The sequence below is a fragment of the Rhyacophila brunnea genome, unplaced genomic scaffold, assembly GCF_057557595.1.
Source record: "Rhyacophila brunnea isolate RB1 unplaced genomic scaffold, BYU_Rbru_1.0 scaffold_3, whole genome shotgun sequence".
Classification (NCBI taxonomy): Eukaryota; Metazoa; Arthropoda; class Insecta; order Trichoptera; family Rhyacophilidae; genus Rhyacophila; species Rhyacophila brunnea.
The window spans coordinates 34,573,786-34,599,105 of NW_028232965.1; the positions used below are offsets into that span (position 1 = coordinate 34,573,786).

The following is a 25,320-nucleotide window of genomic DNA, read 5'->3' on the forward strand; positions in this document are numbered from 1 at the left end:
GGTTTGACGGGTTTCGTTTTATGTACCGAAATTGCCTGTAACATATTGTGTTGTACTACCACGTTGATGCTGACATTTACAATGATAATCGGTTTGCAAAAAGTGGCTATGGCTGACTTATGCACCAGGATGGTGTTGTACGACAAACCCTCCATGTTGTGCATGTAGCCTAGGTATCTGGCCAATTCCATTGGTTGAGGGCTAGTATGATTCATTAGGTTCATGTTACCCATGTCATTGTCTTCCATTTGTTCCAATCTGGTTTGTAAGTTTTTAGAGTCGACGGCCGCCATCTGGAAGTAAGGAGTGCCCTTTCTTCCACCATTCAATTTGATGTTATTTCCACCCCACCCGAAATTATCCATAGTTAAAGGGACAGGTCCTGGGTCCTTGGAGGTGGACGGTTGGTCTCCATACCTACTAGTGTCGTATGTAGGTGAGGCATTGTATAAGGAGGTACTATCGCCCATTTTTGTAAGTCCACTCCCCAAAAGCATTGTTTCCAGCTCGGTGCCACTAGTAAGTACTTCCCTTTTTCTGAGTTCAGGTGCGCTAGGACTCGTGAAAGTAAGTTTGGTGGGGGAAATATCCACGCCAATCTGAATTCCTACACTCGGCTGAAGGCGACGTGAAACAGCGCGCCACTGTCTGTAACGTCTCGTGACACATACGTTGCAATGACATGTGCTATTTCGCTTGCGAATAAATCCACCTCGGAAACACCCCATCTTTGAAACAGGGGGGTGGTTGCGGTGTTGATGAGGTGCCATTCGGGAATGAGTTGTCTGCGGGAGAGATGATCTGCCACGCAGTTGTAATTTCTGCGGAAGTATTGTGCAGTAAACGTGATGTTGGCTCGACTGGTAATTACTAGTATCTGTCGGCATAGATTTTATGCCGCCCTCGGTGATGATGTATGCCACCACTGTTTTGTTGCCTGTCTGCAGAAGCTGATCTGATCCTATGATTGATTGTACCTGAGATTGAATTGCAAACATTTCCTTCCTGTTGGAATGCCATGCCATGCTAACTGGTCTTGTTCCCACATACCTGATAGGTGGTGTTCATTCAGTTGGGCTCCCTAGCCTGTATCAGCTGCGTCTGTCGTCAGGAAGTGATTGATGTGTGTCAACTCTGAGGAGCCTATCACCTGGAGCCACCACATGATGCCCTGTTAGGCCTGTGGTGGTATTGTCGTCTATTGGCGAGAATGGGACCTCGACAATATTAATGACTGGAGCTTTGTAGCCGTCGGCAATGCAACCTTCCTCGTGGAGGTAGGATGCGAAGTTAAGTCGCCCCAGAAGGGATTGAACATGTGCCTGCCTGAGGGACCAACTGCTTTTTTGTACCTGCGTTGTGTCAAATCTGAGGATCCTATCGCCTAGGGCCACCACACGATGTCCTATGGTGGGATTGTCATCAATTAATTAGCGAGGATGGGACCTCGGCCATATTGATGACTGGAGCGTTGTAGACGTCGGCAATACAACCTTCCTCGTGGTGGTAGGATGTGAAGTTGAGTCGCCCCAGAAGGGATTGGATATGTGCCTGTCTGAAGGACCAACTGCCTTTTTGTACCTGCATTAGTTGATGGTGACGGAGTGCTACACACTTATCCAGCGACAGAAACCTCCGCTTGTTGTGTGTGTCCTACGTGATGTCCAGGGACCCTCATTGTTGGCTTGGGTTCAGACAGGATCTTTTAATATTTATTAACCACCCTAAAGATTGTAGGAAGGTTATCCTGTATTCCACCTGAAACGAGACTGTTTCTCGGATTGGTTGGCTACTAAGAAGTCGTCTAGGTAAGTGAATATTCTCAGCCATTCTTTCGTAGGCGTTCGGCGACACAATTGATCAGGGATGCTAACATAATCGGAGCGGTTGTCAGCACGAACGGGAGACACGTGAATTGTAGGAGCTCCCCTTGGTAGGCTAGTCGAACGAATCGACGATGTTGAGAAGCCATTGGTACCTGGAGGTACGCCTGGCTTAGATCTATTATTACTAGCCAGTCTTCATTTTGTAAGACGGCTGGAACCTCGTAATGGTGAATTAGTTTGAATGGCTTTGGTTGTAGGAACGCATTCAAACGCTTTCGGTTGAAAACAGGGCAAAGGGCCCCGTCTTCTTTCTTGATCAGAAACAGGGTTGAGAGAAAAACTGGGGGTTTGACCCGCTTCCTCTATAACCCCTGAGTTCTTTAAGTCCTCGATCTCGAGAGTGACCTCTGCTGATTGTTGCGTTTGAAATTCTTTCCGTAAAAGTAAAGAAGGACTTACCAATGGTGGTATCCGCACAAAAGGTATGCGGGTTACGGCTATTATTTTTACCAATGTTGGTGGAGGGGGGGTACACTACGCCATCCAGACTCCCCGAAAGTCTCTTAGGTGGCCCCCAATATTGTTGGTCGTCCAGATGCGGTCCACCTTCGCTTAGAGTACGGATCCCAGGTGGAGCCCGTACCTCCGATGGAGAACTCCCTTCCCACAGGACGTCGCCCCTTGGTTGTCCCCAAAACCCTCTTCGATTTTTTGGTACAGGCTCATCGCTATTATGATGTTTTGAGGATTGGTTGCCCAATCCACTAACCCTTGCATACCCTTTCAGAAGCTGTCCCGTTGGGAAAACATCGCATTCTGGAGGGCCGCGATGGTCCTCTCCGTCAGATGGTTAGCTGATGACGAGAAGTCGCACCGACGCAACTTGTCATTTAGACCTAACTCTACGACCGTAGGGGCCGCCAAGAATTGTTTTTTGGGCGTTGTGCCACTCCTTGCCAGTCCCCCTGCTGAAATAAGGTACGTAATGCTTCGCCGTCTGGTGTCCATTGCTTTTAGAATATCCTCCTCACGGTCATTCACATGTTGCGCCATACTCACTGATCACTTAACGTTCACTTAACTATCACTTAACGTTCGTCCGAGATATTTTTTTTGATAGTCTATAGAATGATAAGTCTATGAATTGATAGTCGATAGATAGAATGAACTGTCAGACGTAACGTGTAAACAATAATAAAGTCAAATCCTTAATGAAGACAAAAGGATCCCAAACTCCATACATAAAAAATTGACGCGCGGGTATGACCAATAAATAAAAACGGAGGAATGACCAACGACAAGAAAAAGGAAAATAAATTAGTAGAATATAACCTCACGCGAAGAAGAAAGAGCAACCCTACAAGGACTTCAAAGTCAAATTCGAATAATATGATTTTATTACTATAATTGTTAATTTTTTAATATTTTTGCCGCTATAGCGTTGACATTTTCATAAATATTATAATAAATTATGAAATGATTATTTGTGTACTAGGTAGGTAGTACGATATGAAAATGTTCCGAACAGAGATAAACTTATTTAGACCGCAAGTATTTTGCCAAATAATATTCAACTACCTAGGTAACTACCTATCAAATTCATTAACTTCATTTAAAGATAACGTAAGATTCTCAATATGTACCTTTATCATTCTCTTTACAGTACGGTTAGTTATTTTATTACGAAAAATATTCATAAAAATGTTCGTGTCGCTTCTCAATTAATTTCGGTTTGGTCGATGACCAGTTTTACCATAAGCACCCTCAATGCTCACAATTTTTGGTTAATGGTATCCCTAAAATTCAGCTGTTTTCGAGGGTGACTGTCTGACTGAACACTGAATCCATTTTCCTCGGTGATGTTTGCGCAGTTGAAATGACAGTTTACCAATAAATTGGACGAACTTCTTGGCTTGGGAAAAATATCCCAATTGTGTTTATAGTATCAATTATTATGCCCGTCGACTGTTGCGGTCCTTAATTGGCGGCAATTGTTCACTTTATTATACAATCATGGAGGATAAAAGTCATTTAGGTGAACCGAATAAGGAACTCTGCGACGATTCGCGGTTGTTCAAATTAGAATTTCTTTTCAAATTTAACACAAAGAAATGTACATTTTGTGAAAATGGGCAAAAAAAAGTCCTCGCATCAGTTTCTGATGATAGCTTTTATTTCTATTTAATGGATATTGATGATAAAAGATCATCAAAAGAAATACCATGGGATATGAAGAGATATCCTGTCATTGACATGTGTTTTGATCCTTCTGGAACCTGGCTATTGGTTTTATCACAGTCCACATTGCAAATTATACCGGTGCTTCCATTTTTGGAGCCTGAAATCAAACATGATCTCAAGTGGCCTACTAACAAAATAACCAAAATCGAATTGAATCCGAACCATGCTCGTAACCCTACCGCAATCGTTTGGTGGCAAACGAGAGAATCACAACAAATAGCCATCATCGGTGACAAGGTAATGACGTGATTACTTTTATTCTAAACAGGGAGATTATCCCAAACTAGCTATTTTAATAATTATGCTGATAACCTACAATGCAGATCAATAGTAATGTTGACATATATTAAGACTCAGATAATGCATATTATTATGCAAGTGAAAAAGCATGTCTTTCGGGAGTAGCTTGAATGATAGTTATTCGGATATATGCAGAATGCACGTTATGAGACACTGGTGAAAATTTGTATAGAAACCACTGAAACACCTAAAATGTGGTGAAAGCCATTTATCTGTGATGTTTGTTTATATACAAACTGGTAGTTCTAAGAATTCTTGGACTGTCTTCTATAATAAAGGTGTTTGGTCACTATAACTATACTATCCTAGTGACATTTTTGGCAAACTAAATAATCCAATTTATTGTTTGGCATCAAAGTAACATTGATCGATATTACTTTTTTTTGTATATTTATGTTATTATTTAAGTTAAATATTTTATTAAGAAATTAGATTATTTTTATTATAACTAATTAATTATTTTTAGTAGGTACCAATTTTGTTTATATCGTGTGACTTTAGCCATATACGCATAATGCGTATCAATTATTGTTATTCCTATTTATAGTGTCTTCTTCTTGGTGGTTCCCTCATAGCTTAGCTGTGGATTGTGAGCACCTTGAAATACAGTCATCTTCTTAGCGACCAAGACTTTTGACAAGACCCCTCTTGTTCCTCAGCTTCTTCAAATTTCAAAATAAATCTAAATGAAAAGTATTTTATGCTTAAAATTAGGGGTCAGCAAATTTTTTTTGGAAAAGGCCAGATCGTTAAATTTTTAGGCTCGGCGGGTCAGGTAGCAAACTCAAAGACTAGAGCAACAAAAAAAACAGGTTCAAATTTTTGTTTATTATTTTGGAAGTGATATTTTTACATAATATTTATACACAAGGCGAGACTTACAAAAAAGCGAATAAAATATTTCCATTTATCAACTTGTTGACTGCGGAGCACTTAATTACTATTTAATTGCCACATTTAAATAACATGCTAATTATATCGAATGGCCAATTAATTCGTGTACAACAGATGTAGAGTAGAATTTAATATTTAAGAAGGTCACTAACACCAACATAATATTTGTTATCCGATAGAATTTGCTTGGTATGTATTTATGCAGTCTAGCTCCCTCATTGGCTGAATTCAAAATTGTTATTAATATAACAACGTGGCCCAAAACAAAGCGCTTGAATATACACGTTATTTGGACATTTTCTTGTTTAATTTTCAACTACCTACATTAATTTTTATTATTACCAGTAATATCTTTATCCGCATAATTTATACGATGTTATCAAAACTTGGACGTGGTATTTCTTTGAATCGACAGAGTAAGGAAATTATTATTACATAATGCAATAGATTTTTTAAAGAATTTTCACACAAAACGAAAGTAGATTAGCAACACTGAAGTCACACTTGTACTGTGTTTTTGGCCGTCACCCGTTTCGTCGAGTGTCTTAGTGTGTTTAAGGTTTAAAAAATAAACTGTAATCAAACATTATTTGGCTTGGTTTACGCAGGATTTAACTATCACTATCTGCCAGTGGCGAAGGGTGGAGGTAGGCTGTTAAGATCCGCCATAAATAGTGCACTTTAAACTTTTTCATACATACATATTTGTTTTCATTGAAATAAGACTACAATTTACAGATAGTGTTGGTTAGATTTTAAAATTCAATTAAACCCTGAGAAACCAAGCCATAATAGATAATAGTCAAAAATTACATGTCTATCTATAAAATATCTAAAATTATGCAATTAAATCATACATAACTTTGAGTATTTTATAGATAGAATAATATTTTTAATTTATTATAGTTTGGTTTACGCAGGACTTATTGAATTAAAAAAATGAATCAACAGTATGTGTAATATTTATTTTTAATCCAACGAAAACAAATAACTATGAATGAAAAAGTGTGCACAATTTTGTCGTATCGCCCAAATTAGACCAAATCTATTATGGTTTCGTTTAGGCAGGGTTTAATTGATTTTTAAAAACTAACTAACACCATCTGTAAATTGTAGTGTTACTTCAATAAAAACAAATACATATGACTATCAAAGTTTAGTGTGCACTATTTATAGCGAATCTTAACAGCCTACCTCCACCCTTCGCCACTGCTATCTGCCTATTGTAGTCTTAGTTCAATGAAAACAAATATTTATGACTGGCAAATTTTAGTTTGCACTATTTATGTCGGATTTTAACAGCCTCTGTCCGCCAAAATTCATCAAATTTATACAATATTACACAAGTTTGTTGTTATTTTTTAAATTTTTTATTATTATTTTTATGTTTGCATTGTGTGTAATGGCTTAAAATATACCTGTAATTATTATTATTAAGAAAATATAATTTTAAATGATATTATCTTATATGTTTTATTACATATTTAAAATCCCAAGTCCATAGTATTGATTATACAATAGACACTTTAGAGCAAATAGTGCTGAAGTCCAATAATTTCCCAATTATGAATTAATAAAAAATAAAAAAGTCTAACCTCGAATGGCCTTTACAATTCACAAATTTAGCAAAATAATTGAGGATATCTGAAAAGATTCATTTGTAGAGACATTTGACTGATTGTTTTGCTTAAAGCGCTCCTACAAAATATTGAATTTGTGACTTCCAGTCTTTCAGCTCTAAGGTTTATGGTAAAGCTTAATGTCTTATGATTTAATTTCACTAAGATTTACATTTGAACCAAAAAAAAATATTTTTTAATTAAATTTTATTGTACCTATTAAATCTTTTTGTATAAATTATTATTTTTGAGCCGTTCTGCACCAAACCTTCTTATAAATATGCACCGAGTCTACCTTCCGCGTGGAAAGGATTAATAAACGTATTATAGAACTGGTTAAATTTTGTACTAATGAATGATAATTAAGGTAATTGTTTTTTCTGAGATAATATTTCATCATACTGGAGTTTGAAGTTGGTACCTACTTCCTTTCATTAAAGTTGTTTGCAAATGGTCATCTGTTAATAATGATCTGTATTGTGATTTTACATACTTACTTCATTTTCGAAAATGTTCTTTCACATTGGTAAGTACTACCAGACATAGATATAAATCCCTGTGCATATGATTTTAATTGCTTCTCAATTGTACAGTCGAGTGAATTTTGAAATATAGAAATATCTTTTGCAATTGCATCAAGATCCGAAAAACGCTTTTGTAACTGTAGTTCAAGTTCAGAAAATATTCGCCTCCGATTTTTTTGGGAGGGGATTTTGCTAATATTTGAAATTTTTTACAGCATGGAAAATAGTCAAACTTGGTTAATGTGATTTGTGTTTCAAACAATACAAATTTTCAGAGATATGACTTAACGATAGAATATGTTTCCCATATGAGCACCGTTTTTCCCTGTAATTTAAAGTTAAATTCGTTAAGATATCCCACAATGTCTGTAGCAAATGCTAATTTCCATAGCCATTCATTGTTAGATAATAGTGGTTGTAGGCCGCATTGGGCCCATGAGCCGTAGTTTGCCGTCTCTTGCTTAAAATCATCAATTCAGAAAATCGATAGTGTTAAATTTCAGTTTACATATTATTATTTAACAAATATATTGTTTTTCAGGCTGGTGATTTGATATTTTTCTCCCTTGAAAACTTGGAAATCATCGGAAAGTCTTGCATTGTTGGTGAAGTGAACAAACTGACCGTGTATATTGATCATTCGTTCGACACAACTACTCTTTTGGTAAATGATACCATCATTCTATTTATAACTTTCACTTTAACAATTGCAGAAAGTAAATCATTCATCGGAAGTCGAGAATTGTAATTACTAACTATATTTCTAACTAGTATTCAGAATAATTTACAATTTGCAATAAAAGGTACAACCATAATAAGTACCATAAGCTTAAATATACTACAATTTTTATCTATGACAGTTATTAGGTTACATTTTACTATAATAATTGTATTGATACCGGAAGATCTGATTTTTTTATTATTACTTTTAGGTAGAGTAATGGTGTCCGAAGCCATAATGTTTTTGAACGCATATTGAATTCAAAGCAAGGACCTAATAGGTTGGGTGAATTGCTAATAACCAATCCTGATTTAAAAAAATCTGTTAATATAACTGCCACTCTGTGGATGCCCATATGCCCTGCTTGGGAGTGAAAATGGTGATTTTCATATTTTTTACAGATAAATAGTAATAAAAACAGGCAATGGCAACTTTCGCTGGAACAAATGACCTCTCAATACAATTGGATTTCCGGGAAAAAAGCACTACCCAAGTCAAAAGAGAGTAATACAAAGCTAGACTCATTTCTTGCGTCATTTAAAGAAATGGGCTCAGACAAAATGTCATCCTTATTTCAAATGAAAAGTCAATCAGTGACAGGTATGCAACCATAAATATTACCTCAACTTGTACTTCAGATAATTTTTCAACCTCTTGACTAATTCTATTAGCGTTTTTATTGAATGATAAATATTCTCTATACTATACAAATAATTGTAAGAATTGTTCCATATTAGTAATTTATTAATGTTTTCACCTGTATTATAAACAATAAATCTATTTGATTTCTGTGTGCAAAAGGAAAAGGGAGTCATAAGTTTTAAAAATCGAAAAACGAATTGAATATGTCAATTTAACATCATTACCGAAAGTGATCATTATTTTTTTTACTGGCAATCCTAGGTCACTCTCCTGAGAGTGCTTGACATTATGTGATTTTGAAAACTCACTAAATTCAATATCAAAATCATATAAAAAACCTGCAAAACATTGGACTAATTTTCGATTTTGAATAAATCCAGGCAGGTTTATTTTCGAAAAGGGTGTAATCCATTTCAACCAGTCACAAATGCAGACACCATCTTGCTGAATTCCATACATTATGAAGATGATCAGGAGAGACGTGTTTGTTTTGTTGCTAGTAAACACAAACTTTTTAGGAAGGAGGAATGAAAATACCAGTGGCGAAGTGTGATTTTTGGAAAGAGGTAGGCTGTGGAGATCAGAGAAAAAGAACACACTTTTCAGGTATACTTACGGAAAATAAGAAAATAGTACGATATTACTACTGATGAATAGATGCACACTAATTCGATGAAATTTCAATAACTCACTGATGACATAAAATTGAGCGATGAATTTAAATTATGTATTTTCTTAAACATTTATACACATCAAAAATCATTAGATAAAATTATTTTTCATTTTTTAAAACAATCTATATTTATTTATATGTGATTGAATGCCATAGAAATAATTTTTTTAAATTATCTAATTATTGATTGTTTTAATAATATTATATTAAAATATGCACAGATTGTAGGCTTACGCATCAGAGTTTATCGTTTTCTATACACTGGGATAGACATGCTGAGATCACGTGACATAAAGTCTATACAAATCACAATTCCCGGAAAATAATTCGACAAATTTGTTAAAAACAGATGTCGCGCTGTGGCATATTTTTTTAAACTTTAACAATAATTAATGTGCTGCAATCTGTATTTCTTTATAATACATTCCTACTTTCCTACATATACTACAAATGTCATTGGAAAATTAAATTATTTTTATAGAATATAAGTGATTATATTATTATACGTCAATATGCAATTAAAAATTATTTTTCTTAAGAAGGTAGGCTTTAAATAATCGCCTAGTATGGAGTCTTCGCCACTGGAAAATACCATATTTTCTCACTCTGCCAGAAAGTGGATTTAACCAAATTTGAAAACTACAGAAATATATAATTTCACATAATATAAAGTTCTCCAAAACTCAATCTTTTCCTTTAGGCTCTAATGAAACGTAGTAATTTTAGATTCATCTCCCTTTTTGTTTCGCACATAGACTTATTTCTATAAAGTATCTATTTCTGTGTGTTGTTATTCATATTTTGTAATGAAAAATCAGTTTTACTCTACAATTAATAAAATCTGTATGCTATAAATTTCCTAATAGAATATTATAAATCTTTCTATGGGTTCTGTAAATACACTATTATCTATTAGTATTAGAATGGTGGGAGGTAATAATTGTATTCGTTTTAGATGTAATGAGTAAACTTTCAACTTCAGTAAATCGATCGAACCCAACTCCAATCACTTTCGATTCGTATCAAGAGAACAATATTTCCAAGAAAAAAAAGGAACAAGTTGACGATGCAGCATCCTCCGGAGTTCCCACTACAATTCAGTGGATAGTCAGCCCGCAGCAAGCTGATGGCCGCCATTTTGTTTCACTTTTCAATAAAAAGCTTAATATTCTGATTGTAAGTCACAAGTTTATATTTTATACTGACATTATGGAATTGGCATATTTTATTCTGTAGGTACTAGTGAAAAAAGAACTCACAACATTAGAGTAATTAAGTTAAAGGAGTGTGGCAGTATCCAGTTCTAAAACCATGGATCATGAGTTTGAATCCCATGTCTGTCAAATTCATGATATGTTGTTTTTCAATGTGTATTTGGATCAGAAGTCGCTAACATAATATACTTCTCGTAAAAAAACTTTAAGGCCCCGGCCAGGGTGGACGCGTTTGGCGGAGCGTTGAACGGCGTGCGCAACTCAAAACATATAACCAAAAAAAGACATTGTCTATGAACATTTTCACACACGGTTATACGTTTGAGTTGCGCACGCCGCTCAACGCACCCTGGCCGTACACTAAGTGACCTCTTTCAGGAGTCGGCAACGATCCACATTGGATTGTAAAGCTAATAAAAAAACAATGAACTAAAATAAAATTATTGTTTGTCTGACAGTTTTACATACACAAAGTATTTATGGTTTCGAATTAACACTCTGTGGTGATCTCCAGCACCTAATTTGTCACTGAAATTACACCTTCTGTACCTATATTGAATGTCCGACGAAAATAAGAATACTTAGAATTTACTTTTATATATAATTTATAATATAATTTTGTAAATTTTTTCTAGCTTCAACTTAACATAGATGTTCACAAACCTGTTTTTGTGTATAGCCTGGGAAATCTCCCAGCAGATATTCAATCCATCATTTGGCAGCAACGAATTATTTACACATTTGGAAAATCGTCCATGCAAATTCATAGCAGTTATTTAGCATCTCAAGAGGTAATTTCAAAATAACTATTGACTACACATATTATCTGGAAATGAGACGTAATCTGGGTTATTATGATAATGTTTTTTCAATCGAAAAACCAAAATATAATTTATTCAACCAATCAAAAGACTTACGGCAGGAAGAGTTGATTTATTTTTGTCCGCCCCTCAAGGGAATACCTTTCTACACTCAATGTAGTCCAGTGAAGTCAAAAACTTCGACACCTATACCTGAATGGAAAATTCTTTCGGGAAAAGCACTTGTTTGAAGCTAAAAATGGTGTTCCTAATTTTAAAAAAAGCACCACTCATTATTACAAATATTTTTCCTTAACTTTTTGCCACCTAAGTATAAAAAGGTTCGCCACACCTATTATAATACAACAAGTGACTTACTATTTTCAACGCTAAATAATTGATTGGTGGACTAAATCAATACTTAACTGAACATCATTCTGACAATGTTGTATTTTTAGATTACTTAATCCACCTTAGCTGCCACAAACCAAACCCCACTATCTCCCATATTCGAAAATATTATATTAAATTGTGAGAACATATTTATAGGTTATAAACAATAAATTATATTTTTAACCAGTGCAATAACTCATTTTGAATATCTGGATTACTTACATTACCAGCCTGCCCTTGTAATCAATTTTGTATTATGTAGCACTCTACTATTGGACATGTATGTGTTTTCATTCAATTTTTCAGGAACACAAAGTCTTCTACTTACTATACGATGATAAATTAGATGAAGGAGAAGAAATATTAGGCGCTTTCGGCGTCCGAGAATTCTCAAATCATCCTCACTACACCCAACGGTGGAACTATACAACTGACATTAAAAAACTTGACCTTCCACGATTTGATTTAAATTCATGTCTTGTTGTCTCTGACAAAAAGACATACCTCCTAACCACTAGGTAAAATTGTTTTTATAATATTTATTTCATGCGTCTCAAAATAAAATAAAACTATACACACCTCAACTTACAAAACACTACATACATACATCATTATTTGTTCAGTATCATTTCTCCGCATAGAATCGAACATTGAAATTAACTTGACTAACTATTCCATTAGTCATTTTTTGCAATCTGGTTTTCGCCTTTTGCCGTCTTCAGGCACTATGCACACATGACAAATGCAATGCTAACATTCAAATGTAGTCATAGATTTCCACCATGCCCAATTACATCACCAACGGTTGTAGCAATGTGTAATCGACAAATTTCTGCGCTTGTTATTTTTATTCTATTATTTCAATTATGTAATTATTTAATCACAATATTGTCGTAATTACCAATTAATAGTCATGCTTCATGTAAAACTAAGTGTTTGGTTACATTCAGGTGCGATCCCTGCGAGTGGTTAGTCGATAAGCTGATAAACGCTCACGAGGGAGTGGAAAAGACGGCTGCTGCCCTAAAAATTAGCATCCAGCCGCTTTTGCTTGCTGCCGCAGACTTACTTCTGGCCAGAGACTGCTTTACCCAAGCACTTTCCTTCTACAAGCTTACGAATGTAAGAGTGAAAACTTCATATTACAATAATAATAATTTGTCATAACTGTGTTTGTTTTTAGTTTTGATTATTTATTTTTGCTTTACAGATCGATTCAGACGCCATCCTCATGCGATGTGCAGCATTAGGACTGTATTCAGAGATGTTGTCCACTGGTATTTCACCGCAGTCCACTCCTACAGCTGATATTTTCTTTGTTTCACATGCTCTTCAAACAATCAAAGACAAAAGTAATACTCCAGCATTGTGAGTAATTTGTTGCAGCTATCTATTTTGTTGTCGAATGAATTCTTTCTTTCTTCTAAAAAATGGTCATTACTAAACTTCTTTCAATTTTTTTTTATATTTATTCTAAACTAGCCATAGATAATTTACATAAACATGATAGCACAGACTTGTTTAGAGTTAGGTACTAATTGAAAAATTATATATTTTTTTAATCACATGCAATAATTATAATAATAATAATATCATGAAGCACTAATCGCCACCCCCTTTTGTCATAGTCAAGTGACATAAGACCCTTCGCCATATTGGATAGGATTGGATAGTCAGAAAACAAATTATAAATAATCATAAAATCAAATTCTACGCGTGAAATACGTGGCAGGCAACTTTTTTTCATTGAAAATTTGCAGTGTGTTTATCTCACGTAACTGGTCAATCCCCCCACTCCGGGCCCCCAGGCTAGAGCCCTGTTAGCCCTCCCCCTCCTTATGGGGGCCATGATCACAATACTGAATTTTGTAATTCTCAGGAATGTAAAGTTTCAAATATAAACTTATACTTAATTTTTATTTTGCCCATTATATTTCTAAACCACTGCAAACCTCACATTTTTTTCAGACTGAAATTTATAGTCGGCAATACATATTACACTATCTCCGAATGTCTGACATTAGCCGTAGATCTTGGATTGTGGGAAGCTGTGAAAGTTATGTCGTTTGACAGAGGAATGATTTGGGCATGTTTTCAAGCGCTTGTGTATCGATTTACCACGCCGTGCCGCGGCTTATGGTCCGCCGTTATATCAAAACATTACGTCCCATTCATCATTACTGACTCGGCTCTACCGTTACTCAAATATATAGAGCAGTACTGTGAAACTTTCGATTCTCCTCTTTTAAAGGTGAAGAAATTTGCAATGAACTAATGTAATTTTTAATAAAAATTTTGTAATAATGAATGTCATGAATCTTAATTATGCAATATTAATTACTCTATTTTTTTCTTAATTATATTTCTTTCAGTTCAGAATAGTATAACAATTTATGTTTTTTATTTACAGGAATTATGCATTTGGATGTGTCCATTACAAGAATGTTTTTATATAATATTCAAAGATTTATCAACATCTCAGCCTAATACTCATGTGAGTTCAGTTTTTGTAATATTGAAAGGTGAAAATAAGTTGAAGAAACCCTTCTTCATCCAGATGAAACTCTCTGTGATTCCTGAAAATTAATTGACTAGGCAAAGAAATTGGACTTTAATAACCGGATGGCTGCCAATGACGTCTTAAGATGCGAACTTTTCCGTGAACGGAACGCCGCTCATACAAAAATGACATCTTTGGACGCTTCCCGCTTTAAACGGGATTTTACTAACGCACATCAATTATTTTAAATATACAAATATATTGAACACACAACGACATATCGGGGGCTTAATGTCAAACAACACTATCTACAAAAGTGCAACTTTACAGGAGAGCCAAAAATCGTTATTCTAGATTCTTGTTACTCAACAAGGGAAATGTTTATTTAAAACCTAATGTTAATATTTTATAATTTATTGTGTATTGTGTATTGTACATTTATCTTGCTTATGATGTTGTTAAAATTTATAGGGATAGTTTTAAAAAAATATGAAATCAAGGGTTACTTATTTAGTTAGCGATAAAATTTACTGACGATTTAATAAGAAATTAGAAAAAATTGACATAACGTTGTTTGACTATCATGGAGCCGTAAATGTAAAATAACGTTATCTCAAAAAAAAAAAAAAAAAACACTTTTTTGTAGATAACGTTGTCTGACTTTAAGCACTCGATATTATATTGGGAATATTGTCACATACACAGAATTCGTTTTAACCACTTGAAACGTAAATTGATTTTAATTTTTTATTTTTGCTATACAATTCGCGGCATGCAAGGTACCGCCATACATACACCTACCGGCGTAAAAAGGTTAAACAGAGGGCACCTTATAATGTTATTTCTGTTATGATATTTGAAATTATTTAGCATGCGCGTGAAGAATGGTTAAGTTGGTAGACTTCACAAATATTATCATCGCTCAGTTGCCATTCCAATTTTCTGACTGACGCAATAGTTGCAATTTTTATTCATTGATTAATTACTGGATTGCAGTTTTTTTTTAAACGGTTTTACACAAATTTAACTTTAAAAATTATTATTAACTAAATAATAATACTAATAGTGTAGTATTATTACCTACATACTCATCCTGACCGATTGTCTTTTTATACACCCTGTAAATTGGAAAATAAACATAGAAGTAGTTCTCTGCAAATGAACCTGCAATGCGAAATAACCAGACCAGAAGTCCTCTTTTTTGCTTCAATTTCATACATTTAGGCTTTATCTCTATAGAAAAAGGTTTTATTCAACATCTTATGCAATGGTTTATTGATATTTATAACATACACATATTACATATTGTTATGGCATAATTTCCAAGAACCGATAGGTCTACATAATATCGTCGGCCCAAAAGCAAAAGGACACTTCTGCATAATTAAATTGAGTTTTGAGAAAAACGCATATTAAGTGTTTTTGGAGTGAAAAAAAATCGTGGAGAGGTTATTACTTAATATTTTGAAATGAAATTTAGAACATAGGTGACCTAATTACTCAAGATTGAAATGCAATTTTTATTTTTTCTATAAATTGTCAATTTTTGATTTTTAAGAGGTTTTAAGGGGGGACATGCTCGTCAAAGGTCAAAATTGAGTTTTTATTGTATTTTCAAACCATGATCCTGGACACTCCTTAAACGTTGTAGATAATCTATTTATATAATTTTGAAGCTTTATTATCCTTTATAGTTATTTTAAACATTTGATGACTGCATAAAGTATTTTTGTTACATAAAATAGTATTCTTTTAAACCTCTCGCTCTAATGTTTTAGAATATAGTCATATTTCGGTACATAACTGTGCAGTGGTGTTAAGATTTTTTACATTTATTAATTTTTAAACACATTTATAAAACCATTCGTATAATTTATTACGAGATAATTTTTGTAAAATATTCACGATAAAAAAATATATTGATAATCTCTGTGATCCCAAATTTGACAAGAATTAGGCATTTTATTATCCAAAAAATCGGCAAGATTAACACATTTGAAGATGATTCTAAAGATATTTATTATAAGCTATGTCTTTGACCATTCAAGTGTGATAAACATCTTATGAATAATGATTGCTTTATAATAATTATTGACCTAAGAATAAGGTAGTGTTTTTTTGAAATACGCCATTTCTTGTGGCATTCCCCAGTGGTTAAGCTACAACATACGGCCGTAGCCATAAATTGACAAACTATAATTAAAGTAGGGAGTAAAATTATGTTAACGCGCATGTTTGAACATGTACCTAACCGAATTTTTTTTAATTTTTTTTAATTTTTTTTTAAACGGTACATGTTCACTGCACAGTTATGTACCGAAATATGACTATATTCTAAAACATTAGAGCGAGAGGTTTAAAAGAATACTATTTTATGTAACAAAAATACTTTATGCAGTCATCAAATGTTTAAAATAACTATAAAGGATAATAAGGCTTCAAAATTATATAAATAGATTATCTACAACGTTTAAGGAGTGTCCAGGATCATGGTTCGAAATTACGATAAAAACTCAATTTTGACCTACGACGAGCACGTGGGCCGTTAAGTCACATGTTATATTTTTCCTATATGCATTTATAATAGTTGCACATAATTTGAAACAGTTATTCATTCATCTACTGAGGTTTAATACTTAAAATTCAAACTCAGTGTTCTTAAATTGGTATATAGGTTTCCCTTCATAATATTTAAGTAAAAATGAATATTTGTGTTTTTTTTTTAAATATTTTTTATTAGTGTAGACAAAGAATTTATGAAGAACATGCATTACAAGATAAATATAAATAAAGAAATCAAGAGCAGTTCAGTCATCAAGTTCATTATCCTCAGAGGCATCGGGTTCCAACAGTCTGTCAGCTATAGTATTGCCTTGTCGCAATCCTTCCCAAAATGCATGATAATTGCGAGGAATAACTCCATCACTGCACAGTTTAAGAAGGTCACGCAATTTTAATGGGCTTATTGGAATTTCTTGACTGTATTTTGGCGTTAGAAAATTTTCGGGTTGTGTTGATAATGCATGCCTTCCTCTCTTTCTTGGAGTATGTGCTGGAATCTCGTCACACGACGTCTTGACGAATATTTTCAGCGGTTCGTTTTTCACACATCGTATCCATTTTATTTTCATCCGAGATACGTGGTCCATGTTACCTTGGATGGTTTTAGTTTTTAGAAGTTTTAGATCAAAAATATCCCTAAAAGTCAATTGAATCACATTCAACGGTTTTTTTACGCCTTGCCAGTATAATCAGTGTAGGCCTTTCTTCTGGTGAGTAAATAGAAATACCTTTTTTTATCTTCTCGATACTAATATGTATGCTGTCCACTTCTATTTAAGAATGACCAGTCTCAATGAATTTAATGTCGATAGTTTCCTACGTAGTGTTTTTCACAATATTTAACAGTAGAACAGCTATAAAGCGATTCCTATTTTGGCCACCGTATGAGTCAGAAAAAAGGGAAACATGCCTAACAGAATGCGGGAGGCTTTTTAAACGAGTGAATAAAGCTGTTCCAACTTCATCAAAATCACGATGACCATGACTCTAATTCCAAATGTAGCAAAATCCCTCGTTTAATGCTTGGTCATGAATGGTAAGATTGAATGTACCAAACTTTCTCGTGTAATAAAAACTCGATACTTATGAACATGGAGTATAGAGGATCGCCTGTAAAACAAAAGTGAAAGATTTAAAGCTGTCATCTAATAACGCTCTAGCTTTATCTTCATCTTTTGATTGGCGAGCATCCACTTTACGCTGTGATCTTCCAAAATATTTATTTGGGCCTCCTTGTGCGCTGCCAACATGTTTTTAAATTTTCCCCAAATTTTACAAGTGCCCTTTTTCTGCAACGAAATTATTTTTTTTGTGCAAAGGCCCTTACTCATTTTTAAATAATTACACTTGTCACCTTTTTCCTATTTTATTTTTGTAAACATTGCACATAGTTCCTAAAATCGTGTACATGTTACCTTTTTCCTATACATTTAATGAAGATCAGTTTACAAATACACAAGTAACCTTTATTTTCTTTGTTCAATTGTGAATTCATGGGTTTTTGTTCACAAATGCCGTTTTGCCCATAATGTAGAGAAAAAAATTACGAAGAAAACTGCATTCATAACTCAAAACCGTCAAAATTGCACATGTGCTCTTTTGCTTTTGGGGCGACGAAATGTGGCCATTGGGAGCAAAGGCAACAAAATTCAATGGAATGGTCCATTGCCTGTTGCCTTTACTTCCAACTGCCTCATATGACCATAATTTAACTTACAATATGTACATAATAATATATATTATGATATGTAATTTCACACAATATGTAATAATTTCCATAGGTCATCAGAAGCATAATATGAAAAAAATGTTTGTAAACTTAAATGACTTATTGAAACGATCAACTGTTATTAACGAATGCCAAAATATCAAATGTTACAGTGATTATTTACAATTAAAGGTCGATTAATCATATTTGGAATACAATATGACAACCAATAATTTAAGCTTACTCGTTTACCATAAATATTGAACTTTGGATATATCGGTATTTGGCAATAAAAGCCTGATGTCTAATCTTTATGTTTCATTACAGTTAAGTGGAATGCGTAGACTTATCAGGACTTTTTTCTGTGTCTTGTCGACTTTGCACTCGAGAATTGCCTGTGTGGCGGCAAACAATTTGTTCACCACCAAAGATATATTAAGCAAACAAGTATCATCACTGAGCAGCTCTGACAGTTTCCCGAGTTCTCTGTCTTCATTCACCTATCCGCAACCCACCGTTGTGTCATGCGGACACGGTCATTGGGCTATCACCTACCAGGGCAAAATTTATCACACGTATATGGATGGATCACCGGGATTTATGAATATTGATCTGGAACTTGTGGGGAAACCCATTAGTGTGGCTTGCGGAAGAAAACATACAATTCTACTTACGAAGAATGGGGTAATTAATTATAAGTCATTTTATGTATTGGTATAAAAGTGAATGATTTTTTTAACATATTTTTATTATGTTGTTATTGGACACACATAATTTGGAATAACCTCAGAAACATACCTGTTAGAAAAAATTGCAATGAATAGAACTTGAAACCACATTCGTCACGTTACCGATACAATTCCTGATCACACCAAAATTTCCTAACAAGTTTGCATTTAAGGTGTTATTTCAAATGCCCTTGTCCATCCATATTGTTATTATTTGCAATTCTCATCTATCTCATGATATTTTTTGACTAGCCTATAAATAATTAATTATTCCTAAAGAGAGTTTTGTTTATAAAAATTTTGTATACCTACTTGATTTTGTTTTTATATTGTTTTGCTTTTAATGAATAGTATATCATATAGCGGTTACATGTCAGGCATATAATGTCGTGGGTCCCGGGTTCGAATCGTGGGTCTGGCAAATTCACATGTTATTTTTCAATATCTGTCTCGACCTAGTGTATGTACCTAACAGGTTGAGCAAGTGGCTAACATCCATTTCTCGTAAAAACAAAAATCTGTTAATATGACCTCCATACTGTTGAGGCCCATAATATTATGATCTTCTAAGGATCGAACATGGTTAAAAGAAAATATATGTATTATAATTATTTCTGTTTAGGTCTACGGAATAGGTAGCAATAAATTTGGACAATTGGGTGTAGGAAGCGAGATAAAGTCTACCATAGATACACCCATTCTCGTTGGATGCGTCAGGAAAGACATTTCTACTGAAGGCACTTTGAACAAAGGTCCCTTTTCATGGAACAATGAGCAAGTGGTGCAAATTGAAGCGGGTCAATATCATTCGGCTTGTGTAACAGATACCGGTGATCTATACACGTGGGGGTAAATAAAACTTTCATTTATGCTTCATTCAGACAAGACAGTTCTCATTGAACAATATTTTTAAGTCCATTGAAACACGTTAAAATGTTTTACTTTAAATTTAACAGATGGGGTGTTCATGGTCAGCTGGGGCACGGAACTATTCACGATGAGTACGTTCCAAAGAAAGTCACAACATTAAAGTCAGAAAAGGTATAACTTTATAATATTATGTACCTCTCATGTCATGAGTAATTTTTTTTGGTTAAATTTTATTAAAACCTTTTGTAATATAAATTTCACCCAGGTAAAGTACGTGGGATGCGGTGCGTGTCACACTGCTATGCTGTCCCACTCTGGCCATGTTTTGCTCTGTGGTAATGGAGCATTTGGACAAATGGGCAATGCCGACCGTAGCAAATTCAATATACCGACAAGAATTGATCTTGGACCAAACATCATTACCAGAATAACTGTTGGATATTTTCACACGGTAACATTTCAACGGAATAATAATTATTTTTATATATTATAATATCTCCATATACCGAGTTACTTCAAAGACCTACATATTATGATATTTTATACTCTGTATTAGTCCATTATTTAATAAAATGATTTGTTTTATATATTAATGTGGATCATCAATAATTTTCAATAGCTTATAAACATTTTTATTATATTATTAAACTGTCATAAAATACATTGCAATTTCTCTGAAATTTCGAGTTAATTACAAACACCATTGAAAAAATTACCGACTATGTTTATCGACATAATGTTAGATTAGATGAAAAATGCGCATATTGGCGAACATCCGATGTACCAAAAATTACAATTCTCAATTTTAACACAAGACGTTTACAATAATATTCTTTTATGGCATTAATATATTTTATGTTATTAAATGTTCATTTCTATCATAAGTATCACAATGAAATATACGTCTTTCCTACAAACAAAATTCACAGATTATCTAGGCTCGCAAAAATACCCCAAATTCTTCAATTCAACCTCTGCACAGCACCATGGCCCTTAATGATGTCCAAATTACATTATTACAGAGGTTTTCATTTTCTACCAGATTGTGAAATGTAAAAAAACAGATAGTTTTAAATTCTTTGCTATATTAGTTTAGTGTATGCTCTTACAGATCACATGTTGGTATACTTTGTATATATTATTATCCTATTCGTTATGTTTTTATTCAGTTGGCATTGACAGAGGATAATGAAATATGGGTGTGGGGATCCAGTCCTCAAAGTCTTCGTATTGGTGCAATTTCTGCCAGAAGAATTAAGGCTATGGCACAAGACGTCAACAAGAAACAAAATGGCGATAGCAATGAACAGTCTCCTCCGTCCCCTTCGAACCCTAGCGAAAGCCATCTGACTCCCACTAAATTAAACACAGCCAATGTCAACGGTAAAATTATTGAGGTAGGTATTTTTAATTCTATTCACACAATTTTAATAAATACAAGTGCGGGAGGTACATAGTGTATTAATATCGTGCTTTTAGATTAAATTTCGTATGAAGTCAAGTTAAAAATTAATTGCCATGATCACCCCTAAGTGATGGGCCTCTCCGCAGAGCAGAGGAAATGGTTGTTAACCATTGAGTTCTTGCATTAAACACACGCTAAACAAACAACATGCATTTTTTTGTCCAGCCGTGGGATCAAACCCATAACCCACGGCTTCATAAATGGCTAATGTACCAATTCAGCTACCATGTATGAAAAGCTTTCAAAATGTTTCCGACACGTTCATACATTATGAAAGTTCACTACATGAAAAATACTACATAAAGTCTGTTACATATTATTTAATTAAAGTACAGGTAACTCTTGTTATCGCGATCAATTTTTAATAATATTTTTGTTATTCTATACGCATGCATGTATGATTAGATTATTTGACAGTTATCATTACAAATTGTTTTGATTTTCCTTTTGGTTGAGACATTTCGCTTATCGTGCCCGTGTCCAAGACATATCCTCCACGTTCAATGGGGTTATCTGTACATGATTATATTTTTTATTTCAGTGTTTTATTGTCTCCTAGAATAAAAATACAATCATTTATTTATTCATTACAGATGGCAGCAGGATGGCATCACTCTTGTTTGGTCAGTGACAGTGGATCACTTTATATTTGGGGATATAACTTTGACGGCCAGTTGGGTAAAGATTATTCATTCATATCCATAAATTAAATAACACCGTTTTCAGTTTGATCGGTAAATTTTTTTAAATACTCTTTTTTTACAATTAGGTACTGGTGATCAAAGACAATTGAGTGTACCGACACTTGTTGAATTTTCTAAAACTCTCGGAGATTTACTACCGAGTGCTGAAGTGAATTATGACGTTGCGAGCCAAAGAAATAAAAATTCATTCAATTCAAGCATGAGTGAAAACAAATACTGCTGTGGAAAACTCGGTATCGGTTGTGGCGGCGACTACACAGTGTTCTTCAACGCCGATAATGAACTGTTCATCGCCGGGAACTCCTACAAACAGGTACATAGTTATCTGTTTTAAAACTGTTTACCATCTGTATATTTATTGTGTTTTAAAATAATATTTATAACGTTTCAACTTCCACAGTTTCAGGATGCTAATAGTAAAGGAGAACCGCGAATCGTGAAGTCAAAAATAACTAAACGCATAATCCGGCTACCGGATTCGCCTTTACCGGCACAGAGAACTTTCAGGCGGTTACCTTTACCGGCACATTTCATTGATCAATCTTATCAGCACTTGCCAGAATCGTCTTTTGAGCTACCGCCAAACACAATCACTCGCTTTGAAGACTTCCATGACCCTCTGTGGGCGGTCAATACTTTATATCACCTCCGCCAATTTGTCGATGACGATACTCCTCTTCTAGACATACACCTCCGAGCTCAATTGGCCAGCATGAGAGGAGATTTTGTCGAGGCCTTAAATCTTCAATTGAACGCCCTGCACATCAAGAACCAAGACTCGGAAGTCCAACTATTCTTAAAGCACTCGACAGAATCGCACAATCCGTCAGATAACTTTAACATGGCGTGCGCCAAGGCTAATTTCTTCAGTGAGAATCCCAACAATCCCAGTCACGTTTACGATATATTACTGCAGGATATAAAAAATCAAAGCAGGAGTTTTTACGAGACGGGAGACATTAAAAATAAACTTGCCAAAAATTTTACAAGTAAAATAGAAAATTTAAACTGTCAGTGTAGTGAAAATAAATATTTAATATATGATAACCCATCCCACAAATCTGAAGACGTCTCCGTTGAAGATATAACAAGTAGAGCAAAAGATGTATTCAAATCTGTACTTAACATATTACCGGGTAATGTTAGTATGTGGGAAGAGTGTGTAGATCAAGCTACAACTTTCTGGATAGATAACAATCTCGACATTAATGAGTTAGAAAATATTTTCTCTCTGGCCATCGCCGACGGGCACGCTATAAACATGGCGTCAGCTCTGTTTTGCAGAAAGAACAAAGTAGATTATCAGAAACACCTTTCCACTGCGTTTAATCTCGAGTTATGTGATAATATTCTACAGTCTTGGTAAAATATCTATCGTCAATACAAGTATTTATCAATTAATATGCAATTACCTACCGAACTATTTTAAAAAAACTGAATTTATACCGTTTGCCTGGAATCTATTAGCAATGAAGGTTGTTGAAAATAATGGAAAAAATTATTCAATATATTTCAGAATCAATTATGTCAGCCACTACTTTAAAAATATCAAGAAAAGTTTAGATAAGATGAAATTATGGCAGTAGCTCTTTTAGAGATTGTGTAAAATATTGAATGTGTAATAGCCTCAATATTTTGTGAAAATTGTTAATTGTATTATTAGTCATACTTTTTTCTTAATATACGCATTCTCAGATTTTGAAACATTTGATGCCAAAAATCGTTAAATTTGAAGGTTTCTTAATAACTGAAGGCTTCTGCACTTAACTTCAAGTTAAATATTTTATTATGTAACATCCATGTACAGATACTGGCGATATATTATATTATTGTCTTGATCTCCCAAACAAATATAACATTCAGTTAATTTTGAATGAATGAATTACCTAGTTGAGGCTTCAAATATTTCTGTAAAATATCTGAACTGCCTGTAATAAATCTACAAAACTGTTTTTATGTAGTGTTAAAATGTTTTAAATTATTTATTGTTTTTATTATGTACCTATTTATAAAAATCGTATTAAAACAGCTGTCAGCTGGGCTTCTGTCCATTAGTATATAATAATAATTATTGTCTCTATATAATCATAGATTATGCTTTACTTTTACTGATATTAAACATAATTATATTGTTATTATAGCTCTGTGAAATGTTTTTTTTTTATATATTTGTTATATTGCAGTATTAGGTTACAATTTTTAAGAGTGTCGTGTGCCAACTGTCTACTAACTATGTTGCAGTATTGGGCTCTATGTTAATGAATATAGTGGTCAGAGATGACGGGTCACGTGTTACTTTTGTGAAAATTTCAATTTGTATTAAAACACATTTGATCATTATTATAATCGTTAGGATATATTCAAGTACGGCTGGCCCGTTAATAGTAAGCTCCATCTTTTCCATGTTAAACATAATAATATTATGTATCTATTATTCTGCAATAATATTGTTGTTATTTGCATAATTGACAGTTACAGAATGGAATTAATATAATTTTTCCAAATATGAATCTCAAATAGAATTTGGCCATTAAGAGGCCTAATTCTGATCAATATGTATGTAATTTTGATGTTGTACTTCCGATCAATTTTTTCTATGGAAATATGAGATTATAAAACATTTTTGAAATGTGGTTAGATATTTGCAGCTATTGTTATGAGTTATTTTATTTAAGTACATTAATTTGTATTCTCATATACTATTTAATAATCTCAAAAGTTTTGTTGTACCAAAATTATTCGATTGGCCTATTGTGCTTACAATAAAATTACAATCGTCTCGCTCTCTTTACCAAATTTTATGATAATGAAAACAAGTTTTGTTGAACTCTATATATTTAGATAATACATAATATATTGCGAAGGCTTAGTGGGCATATCAAATTACTTGTTCATGCAATGTTACTTTTTCAGTATTTTTTTTTTTAATAAAACAA

At 33.8% G+C, this 25,320-nt stretch overlaps 1 protein-coding gene across 2 annotated transcripts; it reads left to right on the forward strand.

The window, feature by feature from the left end:
• Positions 1-3,635: 3,635 nt before the first annotated feature.
• Positions 3,636-25,320, forward strand: LOC147068250 (uncharacterized). Of its 2 annotated transcripts, none has more exons than XM_085953092.1 (18): positions 3,636-4,304; positions 7,946-8,068; positions 8,527-8,725; positions 10,396-10,616; positions 11,290-11,445; positions 12,154-12,365; positions 12,798-12,969; positions 13,058-13,215; positions 13,816-14,098; positions 14,258-14,341; positions 18,945-19,301; positions 19,968-20,194; positions 20,302-20,386; positions 20,481-20,666; positions 21,385-21,612; positions 22,274-22,358; positions 22,450-22,697; positions 22,785-25,320. In XM_085953092.1, exons 1-18 carry the CDS (start codon positions 3,840-3,842, stop codon positions 23,748-23,750), a joined length of 4,455 nt encoding a protein of 1,484 aa, XP_085809218.1. In that variant the 5' UTR covers positions 3,636-3,839; the 3' UTR covers positions 23,751-25,320. The 2 variants fall into 2 exon arrangements, with proteins under 2 accessions (XP_085809218.1, XP_085809219.1); XM_085953093.1 differs by having other exon boundaries at positions 10,423-10,616.